At 38.6% G+C, this 24,713-nt stretch overlaps 1 protein-coding gene across 2 annotated transcripts in view; it reads right to left on the reverse strand.

The window, feature by feature from the left end:
* Nucleotides 1–23,789, reverse strand: part of arfgef1 (ADP-ribosylation factor guanine nucleotide-exchange factor 1 (brefeldin A-inhibited)) — a 95,768-nt gene extending 71,979 nt beyond the window's left edge. For both annotated transcript variants that reach the window (XM_036558578.1, XM_036558577.1), the window contains exon 1: nt 23,565–23,789. In XM_036558578.1, the coding sequence (XP_036414471.1) occupies nt 23,565–23,688 (124 nt within the window). In that variant the 5' untranslated portion in view covers nt 23,689–23,789. The remainder of the gene's footprint in view (nt 1–23,564) is intronic.
* Between the last annotated feature and the right edge of the window lie 924 nt (nt 23,790–24,713).

The raw sequence follows: 24,713 nt of genomic DNA on the forward strand, positions 1-24,713 counted from the left end.
AGTCCTGTGCAACTTCACAGCTTTCAAATAACTAGCAGGATGCTAGAAAGCTGTAAACATAGAAAATATTGTACATGCCTGCAATTATATTTCAAAACTAGTTATCAAAGCTGGAGGCAGATAAGTCCCAAAATAAAAATATTAAAAAACAAAAATATTAAATATCTAAATATCTAAAAATATTAGCTTTGGGTTAGACTTAAGTCTGTGTACAATCTCTATACATTATAATAATATTTAAAATATCAAATTATTAACAAGTTATTCCAAACTTTTGAACAGTAATTTATGTATAAAACTAGCAGCAATAACTCAGTTTGCTGGAACTACTTACATAGCAGCAGAATGCACAAAATAAATACAATACACAAGGTTTTTTGGATTTTTAAAGTGGAAAATGGCCTGACAATCTCATTTTGGCCAAAAAATAAAGGAATACTTTCTTGAACATTATTTCTCATTATGTTATTTTTTGTGAAATTTACCATGCATCAATGCTGAGTGATCTACTAAAGTTTACACTAGCTTCAAAGCAGAGCTGCACACCATGGCTCAGCTCCAAGCTAAGCAACAGCTGGAGTGTGAGCGCATAACATTTGGTGGCGTTCCCCGAGGGGAGGGAATGCGATGTTCTGATTTAATTGGATGTCCCACAGAGTCACAAAGTGGTTAGAGCGCTCACTGCTCTCCTCCAAGTGTGCTGAGGTACGTGAGAGGAGCTGCAGGGCTGGTAGAGCAGCTAGCAAGTACCTCAGGATGCAAACCTGTAGACAACGATTCAATTAGGATTCATGAGGAGATGATTCAGTGCACCTTGACATCATATATTTCAGATCAAATTAAATTATTTTGTTACGATTCAGAATACATTATTAAAAACACAAATGTGATGAAGGACCTCTTTACAAACTAGAAAAACACAGAAAATCAAAACTTTGTCCACGGCTAATCAAGTCCTCAGTTAACTGTTCGAGGACCAAGTATTCAAATACTGAAATCAAAATTCATGTATTTGTCTCATCACAGGAACACGGACAAAAAATATGCAGACCAACGATTCAATGAAACACTGTTCTTATTTTCTACTGTAAAATATGAGTTTTGCTCATAATTACAAAGAAGTATGATCCATTATACTTTGCTACTTTAAAACAGGTCTTCTAATCAGTTTGAACAGACAACGTAGTGCCACGTTTCGATATGCAGATGATACAACACTTATAGCAGAAAATCTGGAAGACTTGAATGCCATTATAAGATGGGTTAAAGAACAGAGTGAGAAGATTAGACTTCAGCTCTATAAGGAAAGGAAAAATGAATGGATCCTCAAACAAATCAAACCTCAACTCTCACTTGAAGCCTAGATAACCAAACTGATCTAATTTTGGACATATTCTGTGAAGAACCATTCACTGGAAAAGACCAATACATTCTTGAACGTTGAAGGTAAGGAAGAGAATGACCAGCAACAAGGTGGGTGGACGACAACAACTACTGCTCTAAAATGAATTAAACAGAACTAATTATATTCTCTTTGTAAATAAACAAGCTGTTAAGAAGTGTTTAAGTACTCGCAATATTCACAATATGCTTATTAAAAAACTCACTTGCCCATCTTCGTCTCGTTACTCAACCTACACCAAAATCTACCAATTTCCCTCAGCTATATTTAAACAAAACATATTAAACATGGAAAAATATTTTAAAATTTATTTCCCTGCTTGATTCTACTTTAATCTAAAAAATAGTAAGGCACATATCTACATTAATTCCAGCCGAAATTGTGCGTTTCTTGTAACTCAGGGACATTCTCTTATATCAGCTCTTACAGATACTTAAATACCAAAATTCATCAGATCGCAAATCCCTACAATAAACCAAGCCTCTCTTGGACTTTTTACGGTAAGAAAAACACCCTGCAAATCTTACTATCTTTTAATGAGTGAACACATTATCTTTTAATGAAATGAGTGAACATTTTCTTGGATATGATTACTTTTATAGTCTATTCTAACATTCAAAATCACTGCAGTTGAATCGCCACCTTCAGATCTCTGCATTGCAATTCACTTCTAGTAATCTTCTTATTCTGGCACCGTCTGGTGAGAAACTTACAAGGATTTGGAGCTGGAGGTCATATTTAAAGCCCAGGCCATTCATGTAAAGTTGATAGTAAGTGGTAAAATATACTGTATGGTTATTTTTAGCAATGCAATACTAGTTGTATCATGCAGTACCAGCTGAAAGCAGTTTTATGGTGTCTTTTTAAAGATTTTTATAGGTGTGGGAGAGGCTGTTCCCAGATCAAAGCAAAACGTCCTCCAGAAGCCTCAGCGCCTCCGTCTACAGTCAGGTCAGTCTGATCCACCGTGCTGCCTCTGCACAGCCAGAGCAGTGGGGTGGAGATTTCTCCCACACTGCCATTACCATTTCAAAGACGGAAGGCCTCCAGCTCGCCACGCTGGTACGGCTTCAACAGCCAAACTACTTAACTGGAGCATCAATTTCTCTCATTCTCCCCAGACTGAACCTCAAAGCGTGTGCACTGAAAACAATGACGAAAATAACTATGATCACATCACACATTTGCATTGAACTAAGTTCTTAGTTTAGGAAACTACAATGTCTAATTTAACTACAAAGTGAATCACATTGTTATTTGAAAACATCTGTGTTCCTTTTAAACTTTCCATCTAAATCTCTCATTTGTACTTGATGAAATGTTTAACATGAGTGATGTCAGTACCTCCCTGCCAAAGAAATGTCCCTTCACCTTTTGCTACTCATGTTTGTTTTGGTGTTTTAACGCTTGTGGTAAGCGGCCCCTTAATCGCGGTACTGCCGGAACTGTGGCAAAAACGGCAGAAACTTTCAGTACAGCGATGTCAGCGGTTACATCCAAACCTGCCTTGAAACGTGTGGTCAACATCAGCCTGGATCACATGCTTTAATCACATGAAAGGTGGACTAAGACCTTAGTAGGACCATGACAGTTAGACCCAGCAGTCTCAGTTAGTATAACATATCGAACCATTGGTTTGTATGTAAACGTGATCAGTAACTGCAGCAACTGTTCATAGCCTACTGTGTAAGAAAGCGAGCCCAAATTATTGAAAATATGCATTAGATCAAATAAATTTTAATCTTAGTGACGTTTCCAAAAAAGTTGGAAACGCAGCTGATTCATCATCTTGGTTGTCACTATGCCAGCCAACTAAGCCAGTTAGCTTTAGTTAGACAGAATTGAAACATGTACTGTAGTGAGCAGAGCTGTTATCATGCAAGCTAAGCTAATGCTAACCAGCTCCTCTCTCCTAGTTAGCAGCATTTTTTTAACATTTATCTGCTGTTAGAAAGTTTGATATTGATAGAAAGATGGCTTGGAAATCAAGCGCTACGTTCACTTATTTAGTTACCATGGTGACACCGCCCCCCCCTTTAGTGCTGTATACTGTGGTTTGCAGGCATTAAAAAGGGGGACACCACCCTACCCTAATAATGAAGAACCAATTTCTTTTTAGCAGTAGGAAATAGAGTAAATAGGCTAAAAGTAAATAATGACTTGAAATGACTTGGAAATAATGACTTGATTGTCTCCCACTTTCACCAAATGTCTGTATTCAGTAATTAGTGCCTCTGTCGACACAACAGAAGTGGTAAGAGGCTTTTGGTGAGTTTTCAGTGTATTACAATAAACTGGCAAAAAATTTTGCTCACTGATATGAAATCTTCATACCATTCCATACCCATGCCATGAAAAATACAGGTTAACATGAGGCAAATTCATGCTACAGGCCAGGAAACACTTTCATGTCTCTTTTGAATGATGTTACCATCATCTTGCTTAAAGCATTAATGCTTCAGTACATGTGATCTGGGTCATTTCACCAGCTGAGCAAGACAGACGTGAGTAAAGGAAAGAGCTGAGTCAGTCAGCCTCCTAAGAGGACGTTTCCAAATCTCAGACATTTTCATACTGCTTTTTTCACTGCCTTGTTAAACAGGTCTGGCAGTCTAATATTAGCAGTTTTCCTGCTCTAATAAACCAGATACACCTGTTTCAACTTATGAAAAGCTTGATAATCAGATCGAGCTGCAGGAGTTAGTGTTAGAGCAGGAAAAACAATCAACACTGCGGTGCTGAGGCACTTTAGGACCAGATATGAGCCTCAGTCACCTCAGGTACGAAGGGTGAGACAGGGTTTAGGTTCAGCAGGAGAGTAATAATATACCAATTTCACAATATGAAACATATTGTAGACTTGCACAAAGCATCAAAAGTTCCATACTGCACTTTGGCAAACAATTCAATATTCTAACTCTTATTACTTTCAATTATTTATTTAAATAAGCTTGCAGCAGCGTTTTGTAGTGATAAAAGGAAACTGAGCAAAAGTCAATGATTATGCTGTAAAAATGTAAATGTTTTCCAGCATTGAATTCAAGAAAAAATTGGTGTTAAAACAGGGATGATTGGTTTTAACTTCCCGCCTTATCATCATATCATGTTTGGTTTCAAGCACTGATATCAAGATATTAGACTTCATATTGATATCAAAATTTCTGGTATTATAACAACCCTAATGCATGGTGCATTAAGATAAATTTTAACACACAGTCTTTTTGCTGTTATCTTCTCAGTCAGAACAAGACCACAGCTAACGCAGACTTATCAACAAACAAGTAATTTTCATAGAAGACAACTACATTGAAGTATGCAAAAAAAGTGCAAATGGGTGTAGCACCTTTCATTGTTGTTTTTATTTATTTTTTTATTTCTGTTATGTTTTTTAGATTTTATTATAACAATTCCTTTTCCAGTGACTGGTTCTTCCCGGGAGCACTTAAAGGATAAAAAGGTGGTTATTTTTTCCTTATGCCTTTGTTCGAGCAGAAGTTTAGCTGCTGTCAGCCAACCACAGAGTTAAAGAAGATGCCAATCAATGCTGTTAACAGATCAATCCTCTACATTTCTATCGTCACATGAAACATGAAGTGTTGTCTCAAATTTTGTACTAAAATAAGGTAATGCTAATGTCTATCTCCAGGCCCTCAGTGTGACAAACCTCCTGCCAACACAAGGTGTGTGGCTGCCAAACTAGAAACAAAGTGTAAATAAGCTTTAATCTGAACAGAATTTTTGAAACAATGTCAGATAAAGCAACACATCATTCACATAAATGAAAGTTACACTGAAGCCTTGGATTAGGCTACAGCGCAGAAAGTGGAGCAGAAACTGAACATGATCTTGCTTATGAATTTTAAGGAGATTCCAGCAACCTCCATTTAACTCCCATGAGGCCATTCAGCTGTTCTGGTCAAAAAAGAAGGAGCTGTGTTTATTTTTCAGATTTAGAAAATGCTTTCTGTCACTTAAAGCAACGATTTTACCAAAAATCAAATGTGCACAATTTCCCTAATACAGTCGTTCAGTCTGTTTCTCAAGTTTGCTTTGGTTTATTCGCTGAAGCCTAATGTAGCTAACAAGTAATGAAAGCTTATGTACACCGATCAGCATCATGCAGACTGCATGCCTCATCACATTCTTGTTTCAAACAGTGATGAGTTGTTAAGTTAACTCAAACAGACTTGCTTATGTGGTTTCTGACGTACTGTGGTCTACAGACCAGCCAATCAGAACAGAGGTCATTTACCTATGAATTTTCCAGGCACAGTAACAAAAACAGCCTGTGTAAATACAGGCTGGGAAATGATCATGTAAAAATTAATTTAACAACTATTTTTGATACAGAAGAATGAGAATCAGAATCTTTCGGTACAGAAATCCCCAAAAATGTTATAAGTGGACCTCAGAGAACAAATGCAGGATGCAGGACCTTTAAAGTTCACTTTAAGAAACAACTTAGAGTAAAGCTTGATACTGCAGTCAATTTCTTATCCGACACACTGTATTATTTTGTATTGGACATTCTAAGTGTTCAATATAGTCAATCCAAAGGGTCTTATTAGTATTATAAGCACTAGAAATGAGAGCAAAAATAAGACCTCATTTTATCCTTGACTTTCAGGCGATACTAATGCTGAGACAATCAGCAGCACATCAAATACCCACAAGGCCTGGTGTGCATGACCAGATTTACTTATCTGGTCAATATTATAAGGCAATAATATATTGGTCAGGAGCTACAATCTAGATGACTTAGTGGAACTAATGAATGCATTTGTAGTATTTGGTCAACTACCAATTTCAAATTTAATGCATTCCTAGATCAGAAATGAGGGAAAAAAAAAAAAACACATTTATAACAGAAGGCAATGGGTTGCTGAATTCCATCAGTAAATGTTTACACAAAATACGCTAACAACACTTTAACAAAATCTTCAGTCAAAGGTACAATTTAATGGTTGTAGTTTTGACTTTGTGCAATATGGAAGCAATTTTAACTGTCCAATGTTTTCTATTGTAAGTGAGTTTTGAGTCAACAAGTTTTCTGTTATTTTATGGGAAAGACCTCTAAATTATGGTCTGCTGAAATCAACCCTACGGGACATTTGCTGTCTGGAACAGGCTGAAAAATGCTGGGCTATTTTTTAAAAGATGCCTGGACCTGTCGAGTCAAACACAAACCTGCAATAAAACCTGTTTCAACACAGTTCCACCAGTCTCCTTAAAGACTTATCACAAATCTTACTCACCACAGCAGCACTGACTGCAACGCTGCCTCAAAATTGCACAACCCCACACAGTTCTCTCTAAGTGACTAATGTGCACGTGTCAACAAATCAAGGCTTTGTGTCTGCAGCATCCATTGTATCTGATATTTATAGGAGCACTGAATAGTTCATGTTGTGACTATACACTGAAGGTGGTCCAAGATTTATGAGACAAAAATATTCAAAAGCAGCCCTGAAAGGTATGAGTTTGTACAGGTAGACCATAGACAGGCCTGAGTGGCAGTGCAAAAACTCACATCACACAAAAACACACAAACACACACAGCATGCAGCGTGAAGATCTTAGCACAACAGGTAAGGCTAGGGACTAGGGGTGTGAACGAGTACTCGTTTTACTGTTCTTGAACACTGATCACTATTTGGGCTTTTGTTACATTTCACTACAGGAAGACAGAGAAAATACAACAATTTAATGAAATGCTGCTGTTGTGTTTTCACAGAAATGTGATAGTATTGCGAGTAGGGGTGGGCGATACGGCAAAAATGTAATATCAAGATACTTGATACCGCGATATCTTATTTTCTTAGTTTATAAGTTGGAAGAGACAAACAAACTAACATTGTTGTTTTTTTTTTAACTGCTCTAAAATATAGCATGAATAAAATATATTTTTTCAACATTTCACACTGAAACATGTAGTTGGTCACTGTTCTTTAAATACTGATGATACTGATAAAATATCATATTGCCCATCCCTGGTACGAGTGCTTAAACACGAACATAGTGCCAAGGACATGTTGTTCAAGATGTGACTGAGAAGGCAGAAATAGCGTCTGGCTCCAGCACGGCTTTTCCACTAACAAGGCTAACTACTCTAGCCGATGTTGACTAGATCCAAAAACAGTAAAAACATATTTTTGTGAACAAGAAGTTAACACATAGTCCAGAGAGTAGAAAACACTTCACACAGAAGACTACGAGTCCTCACTGACATCCAACGTTGCACTGGTTAGTGTTAGCTCATTAGTTCGCCTGATAAGGGAGTCTCAGCTACTCATCCACCACAAAAACCTGATTTCCCTCAGCTGTTTGACAATAATAACGTGTGTTTTCAAATTTCAACCTCCAGGAACATCATATAGGAAAACAGTAGGAATGCATGTCCCTACTAGGGACACACCCACCAAAATGACCAAATGGTTGAAAATGGTCATGGGCAATGGCCAAAATAATGTATAACACTTACTGTTTCAATTGTTATTAGACCTAACAGACAGTAACACAGTGTCACTGGCAGGAAGCACCAAAAGTTAGCGCTAACAGCTCCAGTTGTGGAGCATCTTCAGCATCCTAAATGCGAGTGATTTACAAGCCAGCTCCACGAGGTGCTTTGCGTTAAAAAAAAAACTGTAGTTTAAAATACAGGATAAAATAAATTACAGGACAAAATATCCTGTACCAGTCATCACTGAAGTGTTCAAACATCACCAGGAATTTCCTGCCAGAAAAAAAATTGTCAGTACTGTCCTAATGAGAAGACTGAATTTTCAAGAACAAAAGTTTTCTTCCTATTACTTTGTAGCTTTTTAATTGAGTTTCATTTGAAAGCATAAATAAAAGAAAATCATATTAACAAAAGTTATGCAATGGTACATTAAATTAGGTTTTGGTTTTTGGTCCACTGTGTCCTGAATTTCAGCCAAGACACGCAAACACACACACGCACGCACGCACACACACACACACACACACACTCGGGGGGGAGGGTCTGACAGAGATATCCCTATTGTGAGATGGTGAAAGGAGAAGCTACAAAGCAGTAATTACACAAAATGACTGGACAAGAAAAACACTGAGCAGGGCTATCTGGATGCAACAGGTGGGTCACTGAAGTGGAACAGTGTAATTACTCTACTGTCACCAGAAAGATTTACTGCTCTTGTGAATGCATTTAAGTACATGTTCAAACATCCTCAAATTTATTAGGAACTCAGTCTTTTCCGCAGTTCTCATCAAAGAAAAAGCTCCTTTTGTCTTTTGGTGTTATAACACGTTAGTGTCATGCATTATGTGCTTTCGCTACTCTAATTATGATGGTGTTTTGTGTTCAAATCTTTACAGGCCTCTTCCACATATATATGGTTATTTCTAAAAACACAGTTTTTTTTTTCTGAAAACAGAGCATGCACACTGCTAAAGCAGAGATTTTCTAACAACGTGATGGTGGTGTGTAGTCTTCGACCTGCACACTGTCAGACCCCAGTAATTCGATATTTCACACAGATTCAAAGTCCCATTTTGGCTGGAAAAATAAAAGCTTTAAAATGCAAAAGAAAACCTCCCGCTTGCTGCGGGTGTGTTTATGTTGCCATGGCTACAACACCATCTATGAAACATCCACACAGTCCTGATCAGGCAGTTATTCTAGCTTTTTACCACATTTGAATTATGAAGTTAGGATTTATTTTGAATCTGACTTTGGGAAATGATCAAGATCAACAGATCTTTAGCAACACTTAGATATTTTTAATATTTGTAGTTGAGGTGAGACGATTTACAAGAACTGTGCGTAGTACATTCTGACACCTCTGCACTACAGTTCAATGAAAAAGTAACAGAAAATTCAATTATAAACATGTTATCAACTCCCAAACCACTCCTGAATTGCTGAGCAGACAGAAACAACACAGTTATCAGTCAGATTTCAGACAGATTTCTGCATGTGCAATAAACGAAATCAACTACAGACACGCACAATTTAACTGTATGTCGGTGTTTTCAAAAAGCTGAGTTTTGCCCGTCAACACACAAAAACAGTCCTCAAAAATCTGTACCCTGGACAGAGTTTTCAAAAAACTCTTTTTCTCACTAAAAAACATTTTTAGTGAACAAAAATGCCATTTTTGTGTAAAAAGGAGGCCAAAATGCAGAGAAAAAAATGTCAATATCAGCTTATCAGCCAACCGACATACTGGTCATGGTTCTGACTATTCAGATATTCTGTGTGAATAACCAACTAAATCAAATGAACATTAAAAACACGTTTTCCTACATCTTTTTGTCACAACGTTTTTGGCCAAAACTGACACTGCTGAATCGTAGAAGCTCTACACGGCTATGTGAGTCAGCTGTACTATGCTGTGCTGTGCTAGTGTCCACTGTGCAGCCGTCCACTGCTCCTGAGGTAAAGATTAATAGCAGAGCAGCTCAAACAATTCACACAGACATCTAACAGCAGCAGCTACTGTTTATCCAGGCCGTCTCCAGGCTCTGTGGTGCTGAAGGTTAACTCAGGACTGCTCTGCCCATTAGCCCACCACTAAAGAACATTCCAACAAGCCACGTTAAGATACTGTTGACTTGTTTTCTCTCATTAACTTGTGGTGAAAGTATGATTAATTTATCACCTGCAGGAGTTGGAATGAAATACGGTAACGCAGTGACAATGAATTATTAATCACACCCTGCCACCACAAACAGTATGATAGTTTGAACGCTGATGACATGCAAGTTATTTTTGTCTTAAACTCAAATATTATTTGAATGTTTGCGTATGATTTTCAAATAATTAACCAGGTCAGTCTATATGAGAGAGAGAGAGAGACAGAGCGAGAGAGAGAGAGAATAAATAAAGAATGAAAGAAAGTGTGTGAGATTCAAGGGGAAAGAAAGAAAGAAAACGAAAGAAAGAAAGAGGGGGTAAGAAAGAAAGAGAAAAAAGATAAGGGAAAAGAGGGACAGAGAAAGAAAGACTGTACAAAAGAAAAAAGTGGGCAAGGAGAGGGGGAGACCAAGAGAACGACAGGAACAGAGAGAAAGGGAGAGAGAGAGAGAGAGAAAAAAAGAGAGAGCGCGAGAGAGAGAGAGAGAGAGAGAAAAAAAGAATGATAGAAAGTGTGTGAGATTCAAGGGAAAGACAGAAAGAAAGAGAGAAAGAAAGAAATGGAGAAAGAAAAAAAAGAAAGAAAGAAAGAAAGAAAAAAGAAAGAAAAAGAAAAAAGGAAACAGAAAAAGATAAGGGAAAGAGGACAAAGAAAGAAAGACTACAAAAAAAAATGAGAGGGGGAAGAGCAAGAGAACGGCAGGAACACGGAGAGGGAGAGAGACAGAGGGAGAGGGAGGGAGGGAGAGAGAGAGAGAGACAGAGAGAGAGACAGAGAGAGAGACACAGAGAGAGAGACACAGAGAGAGAGACAGAGAGAGAGAGACAGAGCTGTAATCTTAACCTGTTCTAAACTCCTGTGCTCACAGCGGCCCCACAGTGTCAACAATAAACTCACCGCCATTAAATGAAATATTCCACACATTCACTGAGACACACACACACACACACACACACACACACACACACACACACACTTACTGCAGTCCTGCCTCTTTATAGAAAGTGTGTCCTGCTGTGATGAAGTTTTCAAAAGGGCACTGAGATGTTTAAAGGCTGTTTAAAAGCTGTTTTTAAACTGTGGAATTTCTCCTCCATCTGATATGTTTTAGAGAGAAACAGCCTGGAGGAACCCGACAAGTGGAAGAGAACGGTTCCAAAGCCGGGAAAAAAAGAGAGACAGGAACAGGAAAACTGCAGAGAAACGACAGCTGTTCATTCAAAGCACAGCACGGCAGCTTCAGGAGATGAAACTTGAACGTTGTCACCGAGTGTCCAGTTTATTAGAAACACCTACTTTGTATGTTCACTTAATGGCCATTTTATCAGAAACACCTATACAGGTGCACATTGTCAGTTTACAGTTACTGCAGCTGCACAGTTCATCAGCCTCCCCTCCACCCCCTTTACCAGATATTCTTTAAAGGGGAATTCCACAGTTTTTTCTGCATAATTTCTACATAATTAAGCTATTCACAGTGGTTTTATTTAAAACGCTCCGTCCTAAAGAAACTTACCAAGTCAGAACAGCTCACTGTGGTGGTGGTGACGGGACACATTTTAATGCCTCTAAAAGCTGGTCATGAACATGCGGCCTGATGCCTGAGGCATCATTTTATGCTAATTTTCAGAAAAGGTTTTGGGCTTATAATGTATTTTTTAATCCATTTATGACAGACAGTTGTAAGGCAAAAAAAGTATTTTACAGGTTTACCAATATTATTCAAATCAACAATATATATAAATACTCTGAAGACATGTGTAGACTGACTGGACGTTTTAGATAGTTAATAAAATGGCTTTATTCAGGGCTGGGCAGTAGGACAATATTTATCATTATTGTGATCAATTACAGCAAATCGTCACAATATTTCACAATATGCTTTTCCGAGCATAATATGGCTATCAATACTTTCTAACTACGTGTTTTGATTACATTCAAAGCATAACTAGTCCTGTTAAATTGGATTTAGTACAGCTCAGTATGTGAAATGTTGAATACATATCACTGTATTCATAGTTCCTGATGTAATGTGGCTCTACTGTGTCTGTTCCAACTTATCAGAAGTATTGTGTATTAAGAATACTTGATGATGTATCAAGATGTTACATGTTTACCATCTCATCTACCTCCAGCTATATCTGTACTGAAGACATTCTGACCCCTGGTTTCTCTGACCACCAGTGTAAAGAAACCTGAGTCAGTAAGTTTCTCTACAATGAACAATTTCACACCAAACCACTCTGAATGACTGTTTACATCTCAATGGTTGAATTTTGTAGAAATTTCTGTGGAATTCCACTTCAGTTCTTAGCAAAGTCGTGACACTGCTTTATATTTCATACAATTACATGCTATTGCAAACCAAGAAGAAAAACATGCAAATTTATTAAAACTAAACTTTTGATGAGCAGGGTAAGTTAAACTATTTGGCAGCACAGTGAGATTTGTCTTCATAGCTGAGAAACTTTCTTGTGATGAATAAGAGATAGTAATACCTGCGGTGACAGAATGAAAGAGGAATTAGGTGATCAGTCTGACAACTAAATAATAAATGAGAACAGGCCTCCTGGATATTTTCAGCTTCTGGTTTCTGAAGTTTGCTGGAATTACAAAAACAACGTCTTGCAGTTAAAACAGTAGGAACTGTGTTTTTAGTGGTTTTCACAGCTAGTTGTCAGTTGTTACACCACATTCCCAAAAGTATCCAAATGCTCTAATTCTTCCATTTTAAGGTGCACCCATTGCTGACATAAGCGGCCAACAGCACATTCACAGCTAGTTTAATCTCCATTGAAAAGCAAGACCAATAGAATGGGACACTCAGGAGCAGACACCCATGAGCCTAAGGTCACCAAGCCCAATGCCAAGAGTCAGCTAAGTTTAAAGCCCCTCAGCACTGGGCCGTGGAGCAGTGGAACTTCGTTATCTGGAGTGATAGAGTGCCACCAAATAAGATTAGGATGAACTGGAGTGGAGCCTGTAATCCAGAATTAATGATCCAACATCAGTATCTGACCAATAGCTCCAATAACTGGTGAATAACTCCACTTTGGCTAGTAACACCATTCATAATAATTAAATATATAAACAAATCTACAAGAAATGTGCTACACTGGGCTCTACCACATTTTGCAGAATAAATTATTAGCTGTTATTACCCATACGTTAATGTTTACTAAAAGTCTCAGCTTGACCTGTTGTAATCTACAGGTATCTGCCAGCCTTGATGCTGAGGCGAGTGTCACCTAGACAGGTAGCCTCAGTTTCACCCAGAGAGTTAGACAGGCCTTTTGCTGTATATTATACACTAAAATGACTACAGCTGTCTGTATACACATCTGTATTCAACTTCTGTGCATCAGTTTTTAATCAGTCTGTTGGGAAACAAACAGCAATACAGGCTGAACAGGTGAATCCGAAGAAAAAACACAATCAGAACAGTCCACCAACCAAGAACATCCAGCCAACAGCGTCCTGTGACCAATGATGAATGAGGATGGATAATGCAAACTCTGCAGCAACAGATGAGCTACTGTCTCTGACTTTACATCTATAAGGTGGACCAACAAGGTGTGTCTGATAGAGTGGACAGTGAGTGGACACAGCATTGAAAAACTCCAGCAGCACTGCTGTGTGTGATCCACTTGTACCAGGACAACACACTAACTCGCCACAACCAAGTCAGTGTCACTGCAGTGCTGAGAACGATCCACTACCCAAATAACCGTTCTGTGGTGGTCCTACGGGGGTCCTGACCATGGAAGAACTGGGTAAAAGTGAGCTAAAAAAGTATGCAGAGGACCACATGGTCTACAGTCTGTAATTGTAGAACTACAAAGTGCACCTATACGGCAAGTGGAGCTGATAAAATGGACAGTGCATGCAGGAAAAATTAGGTGGTTTTAATGAAGTGGTCGGTCAGCGTGCGCGCACACACACACACACACACACACACACACACACACACACACACACACACAGCATCTAATATTAACACTTTGCAATAAAAGAAAATGACAATTTACTGGTAACTCTTTCACTGAATTGCATCTAGGCTAGCAAGTACCTGATCTTAGCAAGTTAAAGTTATCTATGAAAGCTAAACTGCAGCTTTGAATATGACATAGTAAATGCTGATAAACAACAAGGCTGGATTCACCTTGTCACACCTTCTTCTCTATTGTACATGTAATTGCCTTTTTTAATACACAAATCTACCAGAACAGTACCGGTGTTAGACTTCATTGGGGAACTACATATATGCATAATAAGACCGAAACATCAGGCAGATAAGTGCTATAAAGGAACCATGTATTTCAGGGCTGCTTTAATAAGCTTCCAGATGGGCAGGAGCATTTGGGACTTTTTAAACAACTGGTAAAAAGCGAGCTGCATCACACAGGCAGGACTAAATTATTTTCACAGCCAAAGCGTTTAAGCCATTTAATTCATCTATTAGACTATGAGTCATGCTGAAAAAAAACCCAAATCACAGTCAGTATCACCACCCATCAGCTAACACAGTCATACACATACATAGTATTGTATCAGTGCATGATTTTTAGATTGCATCACTGCCTAAGATAGTGTCAGAAATAGACATTACTGTATGAGTTCGTCATTTTTAAGCTTTATCACTTCCTAAAACAGTAATACTGTCAGAGAAATGCACATTATTGAATGAGTTCACAGTTTATGAGCTGTCAGACATAGAAATGTACATTACTGTATAATTCCCACTTTTAAGACTATCACTACACTGCATAAGAGAGTATTGCATTTACAAATTAATATAATACTATAATCCACTGTGCAAGTAAATTCCTATTTTGTGATATTCAAACAGATTAATATCCACACATCATGAAAATTTAAAAAATTAAACAACAGGACTGAGGGGACTATGGAAAAAGCCACCTCATGTGACCCTGCTCTCAGCTCTCAGAGTCAAAAGCAGCAATTAAATCGCAGGCAGGCTACAGTAGCTTCCAGAAATACAATAGCAACCCTTGTGTCCACCAGCATACATTGTTATGCATTGAATTCAAAAAGATAACCGAACAGGAGACAAACTCTACTGCATCCATCACATGGTTGACCAGGCAATAGCCTTTTAGAAGGGATTCAAACTGGGGCTGCCAAGATTACTCAAACTTCATTTAAAATAAATAAATAAATAAATAAAAATTACATTCTTGATGGTTTAGTTGTCAGTCTGCATGGCTATGGATGATTTGTTACAGTGCAGATATGTTCATTTTTATTCTTTGGCCTTTTTTTAAAACTCAGATTGCCAGATTGCTCACTTCATAATCAAAATAATTAGCATATTACACAATCAACTAGTGTAAATCCATAGTAACAGCCCTATTTCAAATATATACTCTTTTTCTTTACCCACATATGCTGTCAAAAATTCACTCCTCAATAAGGCGTCCATTTGCTTCAACAATGGGACCATTCCTGGTACAGAAATGCTAATATTTAGCTAAGCGAAGATGAGGACTTCACACTTGATAAATATTCACATGCCCTTGTGAAGCGAAAGAGCAGGGAGCTGTGGAATGATAAAAATGAGAAGCTACTGTATCTGCAGGCCTTGCTCCACTCTTCAGATCTAGCTGAAGTGGGACTGGATTTAAAGGAGTAGTTTAACAAAAATTCTAATTTACACAATTTCCCCCTTACCCCAAACATAGTCACTCAGCAAAGACCCTGTTGGTGTCTGAAACACCCTTCTTTAGTTTTACCACGAGAGCTACAAGGCTAATGTAGATCACAAGTAAAAGAAGCTTATGGACCAATTACTTAAAAGAAAGAAATCAAATTTAAACAATTTTTATTTACCCTAGATGTAGTCGATCAGTCAAGACTGGAGTCCAAATTTTGCTTAGTTTAGTGCTAGAGCTACAAGGCTAATGTTAGTAGCCAAGGATCACTCAAGTCTTTTCTGTAAATACATCCCCAAAGCCATGCAGCTGAACACTGTAGGCCACAGCTTTAGACATTAGGTGTTGTGCCAAATATGGACGCTGCAGATTACATTTGCGATTTTTGCTGTTTCTTTTTATAAATAACTGTTAATCATGAATTTTCAAACTGAACATATATGCTTACAAACATAAACAACATACATCATGAACATAATCTAGCATCCATGTGTCCAAATAACGTGCATAAATGTGAACGGGGAATCGGATTCTGCAGGGAGTCAGAATTCGGCACAGCACCTGTTGTCTACAGTGCTCATTTTGATAAATCACAGTAAGTCATCTGTGTCCTAAACCACATTGACAAGTCTGTGTGACTTTAACAAAGATCTAGATGCGGTGTGAAACTTTTGGGGATGTAATTAATTGAAAACTCCGGGAGACTATTGACTTCTAGTGGTTGTTATCTACGTTTGCCTCATAGCTCCACTGCTGAACTAAAGAAGCAAATCTGGACACCAAACATGTCTTCACGGATCAACTACATTTGAGTTGAGTGTTAAACCATAAATTTGGTTCTTCACCAAATCATTCCTTTAACAACTAAACAAGGTCTGAAACAAGTGATGAATTATGCATGCTAACCTAGCAGCTATAAGCGTCCACTACTCATTAGCTACATCAGCCTTATAGCTCGAGTGCAAATATAAAGAAGGAAGCTTCAGACACCTAACATGTCTTGGCTGATGGACCACATTTGGTATAAGGGGGTAACTGTGTAAATCTGATTTTTCGTCAAGCTATTCCTTTAAGACTGGAGTCTCTGAAGCTTCCTGCTGGCAGACACTCACGACAGCTTATTTTGAGCACAGGGCCAACACTGCTTGACCCAATATAAGCATGTTTAGTAGGGTATACACATCACATCTACATGGAAAATAGAGCATAGATATATATATATAGACACACACACACACACACACACATGTAGTAGTCATCATGACCCCTGGTTCCTATTACCACCATTGTAAAGAAATTAGAGCACTCCAAATTACTTGGCGATTGAACTATTCAGACATTTTGAAAGATTGGTGGAATTGCTCTTTAAATATTTCTTAAGCAGCAGGCCCACAAAATATCAATCAGTTAAATGACTACACATAGGCTAATCACGGTGAACTTCTCTTAATTGTGGTAACCTTTAAGATCCGAGTGTGCACGCTGTGATCAAAAACTGGTCTTTCATAAAAGCTTTAACTTTTAAGAACTAAGAAACAGTACATTCAATTTCATCTCACCGATTCATGAATCAGCAATACAGGCTGGCACTAAGAAGGGTGCGTTCTGCTTTCAGTTTGGCTGCTGAGCTGCAAATAAAGTCTACTATTTCAATAGAAAAAGTAACACCGGCTAGAATTCAAGGCCTTGTATTAATACTATTAATATGGGGGCACAAGCTCAGCTGAGTGATTCAGCTACAGTTATGACCAACTAAACAATTCACACGTTGAAAACCCAGCACAGAGTTAAAGTTTATTGAATGCCTTTTCACTTCACTGCTATTTCAGTGACTCTGGCTAGCAGACACAAGCGCCAATTAGCCTTGTACCGAAATCATCAGGTCACGACGCGCAAGCTCAACTAAAAATGATGCCATTTCTCTCACTTTCTCTATAGCCAAGTGTAAAGAACATACAAGGTAAAGGGAACCAATTCGTCAGTCACATGTGACATTGCTGTACGACCATGTTAGACCAGGAGAATCGAAGTACAGTTTGAAAGTTTGACTGTATCCCTATGTACAATAATCAGCATGAAGTTTAACAAAGCAATCCCTCAATTTTTCAAAATGAATGCATAATTAAAACGCTGAGATGCAAACAAAGTCATTCAGAGAGGTTTGATGTGCAATTAATCACTGCAGAGAAACTAAACAAACCAGATTTACAATGTTAATGATTTGAACCAGAGGTCACGATACCATGTATGTACCTCTCAGCTATAATGATTTTGAAGAAATATGCTTCAAGCTCGAACTTTATTTTAAAACTACCATAAAACAATGTCTAAGGCTTCAGGCAGTGTATTTATAACAATTTAATGTAATAATGTAATGTAAATATGACGCAACTCATTAGACGTCTGACTCCCATCACCACCACTGTGAACAGTTCTCACTTGACAAGTATCTCTAGAACTGAGTATTTCACATCAAATTACTCTGAAACCATTTATTTACGCAGAAATTCAGAAACATTGGTGGAATTTCCCTTCACTCACTTCAATGATTGGTAAGTAATGTTAATGTTTACTGTGCAGCAAAAGTCCACGCAAGTCCACACCAGTCCTCTGGCAAATCTATCTAACACTAGAAAACTAAAGGAAACACCAGCACTTCTTTCTTTATTTATAGATAACATTGTATATTCTCTCTCTCCTGTTCTCATAATTGTCATCTCGCTTGCCCATCCAGCACCAAAGCACCAACATCAGCAGCCCCCTTTTATCTTTTTTTTTTTACACTTAAGTGTTTTTTGAGTTTTTTTTACACAAGTAAACATAGATATAAGATGTATACAATGATGAAACATCACAGACAGTACAACACCAGGAAAAGAAGAAGGGGAACAAAGTGGGGGGGGGGAGAAAGGGGTTGTCTATGGTTACAAAACTCTTATCAAATGATCATGTTTAAAAATACAATATCCTTGCATTCATCCCGTATGGTGTCATATGTTGTCCATTTACGCCACTTGTTAGCAAATACGTTTTCCCTCAAGCAGCCCACTTTTAATAACGTTCAGGCTTTCACCAGAGCTCAGGGAGGGAGTGTGTACTAAATGCTCACGTCTGTAAACATTACCTGTGTGTTTTTAGCAGACGCTCTTATCTACAGCGAATTAAAGTCACTACAGATAAGAGTGAAAAAGGTCAGTAACAGCACTGAGAACATTATTTAATTCTACTGAGGTCTGATAAGCTGCACCAGCACAATAATACTGCAAAAAAGGCCATCAATAACTATGAATTCAATATTTTTTTCTACATACTGCAGGACCGATTATGTTGTCAGTTATGCTGTATGTGAGAAAAAGACAGTTACGATTTATATAGGCCTCTGGGGTTAACAGAATCCTCTTATTCAGGTGACCATGTGGAATAATAATCGGGGCTCGGGGGGTTTGACACAACTTGCTTCCAAAATGCCAATATTTAGTTGAGCTTCACACTTGATAAATATTCACATGCACTCATGAAACAAAGGATCAGGGAGCTGTGGAACGGTAAATATAAAGAGCTATGGTATTTGCAGGCCTCACTCTAGTCTTCACATGCAGCTGAACCGTTCGGTGAAAAATCCATCTACACAATTTTACAACTTACACCAAATGCAGTGGATCAGGCAAGACAGGTTTGGTGTCTGAAGCTTGCTGTTTTAGTTTTGCACTATGGCAACAAGGCAAATGTATCATTTACACACAGCAATAATAATACTAATAATAGTTATATTTGTCTCTAAAAAAACTGTGAAAGTTTTCTTTTTATTAAAACAAAGAAGTAGCATTACGGCATCGGGTACGGTGTGCATACGTTGCAGTGAGTTACCCGATAAAATAATAATTTAAAAGCCAGGGGGGTCGGGTTGCATTTCACTCGAGGAAGCAGGCCGAAAAAACTACTCGCATTACAAAATCTCCTCCCACTTGCATTTACACATTTTTACCAGAGAGGTTTCTAAATCCCCAAATCTTACATAGTGCAGCTTTAAGCGTTTTAAACAAAAGAACATAATGAAAGTGCTATTCAGTAAAAGTTGTAGTATATTGTCTTTAACTTGGCCATGAAACTTTAATCTAGTAAGAAAGAACAGTATTTTTAATGTCACTGTTTACCACCTAAGGCTGTTTAGCCTGATGCCTTTTGTCCAAGGCTATTTCACCTGACGTCCAGCTGTACACAAGCTGAGACATGACAGTTTTATTCCTGAAACCTTAAGCTGTTTTGTTTGAATCATGACACCAGCTACATTTTCTTCCAAAAGATTTTTATGAAAAAATATGCTGATGTAGGTTATGGAAATGAAAATTGTTGGTAATGCTAAAACTGCTTTTTTCCATTCAACTTTAGGAAAACTTTTATATGTTGCAAAAATCTCCACTGAAACCATTTTTTAAGGATAAAACACACAAGTAACGCACAAGTTGAGCATCATGTGACTGATCTCCCTCATGTGCTTCTTACAACACAAAAAAAACACAAACAGCAAAGTGGAGAGGTAGAGCTGGACTGAGGAGCAGACGAGAGCACTTTCAAAAGGAATGCTGCCACTTTACGCTGTTTATAGAAAGATATGACCAGGCTTATAACTATAATTATAAAACAAAACAAGCAAAATGTCTTTATGAGTAGGTTATGGGGAAGTCAGAGAAGCTAAATGTACAGAACTTGCAACACACATGAAATTAAGGATGGAAACGTCAAATTACGTTTTTTATCATCAACAAAACAAAAACCTATGCAACAACAGTTTTACATCAGTAAATAACATCATTATGGAACCATTTTAGCGCTAAAAATCAGTTTGATAGAAACAATTTGCTGGGCCACAAAAGTGCAAAAACTGTTTACAAGATTTATCAATTGCCCACAGAAACACGTGGTCTCAAAACCAATGCCGCTAAGCAGACGGGTTTCTAGGACAATCTTGTCTACGTTAGGTACAATACATGTGGTATTAATGTAGGATATCCCGTCACCCACCATATTTAAAAGTTCAGTCATGGCCATGTGTGGGAATACTGGTGTCTTGCTATGATATGCAGGAAATAAATCAATAAATCATTGACAAGCTTTAAAACAGCATTAAATGAGTTTTTATCGCGGGGCTGTTACTGTGGTAACTCAGTTAACTGTTATTTGCCACCAGACACAGGCCTAGATTTATCATCCTCCTCCCAGTTCAAGGTACAAATAATACAAGATTACATTCCACAGTGTGGAAAGGCCAAATGTCAGATTGAGCACCAATATGAAGACTTCCAGCTAAGGCTGAATTGGGAAAGCCAAGTCATTTTCATCTTCCAGTGTCAGCTGTGTAAACCAGAACAACAAGTCTCAGGACCCAAGCTTTCTGCAAGGAGGAAACAAACCTGGTTCATTGTAGTGCTGGCTTATCTCATTCATTCATTCATTCCTTGCCATGCCATGAGAACACAAAGTGTGTGGTGCTTGTGCTTTATGAAGGAAAGCAGCTCTTTCAGCAGGCCCATTGGTGGCTTTCCTAAAAATGGAACTAAACACACCTGACGATCGCCTGTTTAGGTTTCTATTCATTATAATTAACCTGGAATCAATGATTAACTCAACTGTAACGTGTTGAAAGATATGTTACCATTAGCCACCAGACACAAAGAAAAAGGACAAGGATCTCAGCTATAGAGATGACTTGGCCCTCGGCTACATGAGTATCAGTGTTGCCTGAATGTGAAACCAAGTCTGGCTATCAAAGACAGGAAGATAGCAAAGCCTCTGTCAGTGCGTTCCAAATAGCACAAATGCAGCCTACGTAGGGCTGAAGGGAGAACGCTCATAGTATCCCTTTTGTAGTTGTTCCAAACCAAATTGTCAATTCAAAAGGCAATTCAACGAACTAAACGATGGATACTTTCTTCCATAGATTCTTAAATGTAAGTCACCAGGAATATAGTTTAGCTAGAAATACATCACATGCACAACTACACTCTATATTCGTTTAAAGCTTCACTACATATGGTACTACATTTTGGGGATTTGGAGAAATGTGTAACTGCACGCAACATATGGCCAACTGATGCGCACATACCTACCACTGGCAACGTGCCAATGGTTTGGGAGGACAGCGCACAGTGGAATACTGTTTCTCGATCTTTTCGGGTTCGTGACCCCCTCCCTCTCGACTCACTCCTGAAACATCACATCTCCTCAAAAATCTCACATGGAATTGAGCTCTGGAAGAACATCCCTGCAGTCTGCTTCTGTTGTAAACATTTGCTAGCTTTGCTTCTACTTGTAGTAGTTCAGTGCAAGAACTTCTTTACACAAGTCAGCTACCGAACGTACCAAATGTAAAACAAGAAAAAAAAAAGTATTTCTTAATACATAAAACTCAGCATAGTTAATCACATAGCCAATCGCAAACTGCTGATACACATACGCAACAAGTAAGTGAAGTTAGCTGTTTAAGCTACTTCTTTCACGTTTTCCAAATAAGCTTCTGGGACAACATTACATTTTAAAGTACATTAAATCTAAGCCTACTTTCACGGTAACTGGTGGCAGAGTAGCAAAGATTTCTCTGCTTGTAGATCTGTTTACATTTTAATTTTGCAATGATGTTCCTGAACGACTAATTTTCAACCTCTTACACTCTATTAGAGTTTGGAGCTTTTAATTTGGAGGAGTCGACAGCGAGAAAACAGGATACCTAATCAGCCAATTTGGTCACTTCAGTCTTGCACATTAATACACTTTCTTAATACACAGTCTTACAAACGAAAACACTAATAACTGTTAAACACTAAAAATTACATGGCAATGGCTAAAATTTCACAGTCTTGACAGGCCTAATGTTGACTCCAACTCTTCTATGTTTGTGATGGGCGGGACCTTTGTAGGGGGTAGGGCAGAGGGAGCAGGGCATAACGAATACAGAGCCCTGATCAGTTCTGAAGGGGAACTAGGGCTTAGGGTTTATGCATGGATACTTCTGAATGGACCTCATAAGGAAGTATAACATGGGAAGTAGGGCATAAGAAATAGGAAGTAGGGCGTAGGCACGATGAGATCTGAATGGACGTTCCCAGTGAGTAGGGCACAGGGAATAGGTAATGTCAATTCTGAATGGAGCGCACCCTGCATTTTACGGCCACCCCGATCATGTTGTTGCGGGCTGAGGCTGCGTCCAAACCGGCTCAGCCCGTCTTGGAGCAACCCCCAAACCGGCCACACGGCGTTGCAGCTCCCCCAAGCACAGCTTTTTTTATTCTTCTGGCCAAGACACTGCATTTCTGAACCGAGTGAAATGGGAAGACGGTGCAGCAAAAGCTGTCGTTTTCTGGTCTGCAGTCTAAACTCATATTCCCTAATCCACACAGCCAGCTAGCCTCCGTCGGTCCGTTGCTATTTCTCAATTTCCTTGTCCTACAGATTGCAGCAAATTTAACCACACATACCCAGCGGCCTTTGAGAAACTCCAAAGATATAAAATTATGCCTCAAAACACCAGAAAGGTTGCATTTGTTGATCTCCACAGCCCCTGCCTCCATAACAACAGCTAGCAAGCGAGCAAGGTGCTGTCAACGAACGGTGAGCAGCAAAACGACCAACTTGGTGACAAAAACACTGACAGAAACACCCCAATTTCGTGACATTTCAGGCACAATTCGACTTCTATGAATATTTATGACATTAACGAATGCAAAAAGCACTTCCTCGATGCCGGCCAAGCGCTGTTAGCCGAGCAAAGGCCAGCGTTACCCCGGCTGCAATGAGTGAAGCAGTTGTTTTATGGAGATTAAGGGAGTGAACGGAGCTCGGATTGAAGTGATGAAGGTGAAATAAACCGAGACTCACCCAACGCCACCTCGCAGGCTTTGCGCAGTTGCGAATGGTGAGCCTTCTTCACCTCCTTGTCGGCCAGTATCTTCTCCAAAGCTCGGGTTAGGAACATGTTTTTGGTCTTTTTGCCCTCATACATGTCTCGGGCGGCGACGTTAGAGTCCAGCTGAAGGGCCTGCGGGAGGAGCAGAGAGTACTCAGCTCAGCCATGAGCAACCTGCCTGCGCCATGTTGGAAGGAAACGACGTCAGGAAGAGAGAGAGAGAGGGGAGAGAGAGAGAGTGTAAACGTGTACGCGTCTGTGTGTCTATGAGGGAAAAGAGGTAAAGAGACAATCTGTGCACATGAGGAAGAGAAGAGAGGGAGTGTATATGAATGAAAGAGTCTGAGAATCTGTGAGCGAGTTAGAGAAAAGATGCAGAGAGTGCATCCCTGAAAAAGACGAAGCGGTTCTTCAATAAAGGCTGTGATTACTTAGAACCGTGGAAAAAACAAAGAACCATTTAGATGTTTAAATGCTGTTTTGCATGGTTACATTTTTCTTCTCTGTGTTGAAAAACTATGGAAACCCATTTCCGCCACTGGCGAAACATATACAGCCATTTAGTAAGTCATAATAACGAGAAGGTTTTCCATAATTATGACTTCATATCTCATAATTATGAGTTTGTATCTCATAATTATGACTGAGGATCTCATAATTAAGACTTACTATCTCATAATTACGACTTACACATCATGACTTAATATCTCATAATAACTACTTTCTTATAATTATGAGTAGCTCATTATTATGACAGCATCTCAATTATGACTTGCTATCTCGTAATAAGGAGATTTAATCTTATAATTATGACTGAGGATCTCATAATTATGACATAGCATCTCAATTATAACTTGCTATCTCATACTAATGAGATTCAACCTCATAATTATGACTTAATATCTCAATTATGACTTAGCATCCCATAATTATGACTTACAAATTCTACATAGCATCAAAAAGGGTTCAGCTAGTTTTCCAAGTCACAGAGGCTTTTTTTGGTATTATAGAATCATTTTTGGTAACAGTTTATTAATATTATTCCTGCCAAGTACAAACAATGCAAGTATATCCTCAAAGGTACAGTCATGTGCGTTAAAGGGCCCATATCCTACATTTTT

Source organism: Colossoma macropomum, unplaced genomic scaffold (assembly GCF_904425465.1).
Source record: "Colossoma macropomum unplaced genomic scaffold, Colossoma_macropomum, whole genome shotgun sequence".
Lineage (NCBI taxonomy): Eukaryota > Metazoa > Chordata > Actinopteri > Characiformes > Serrasalmidae > Colossoma > Colossoma macropomum.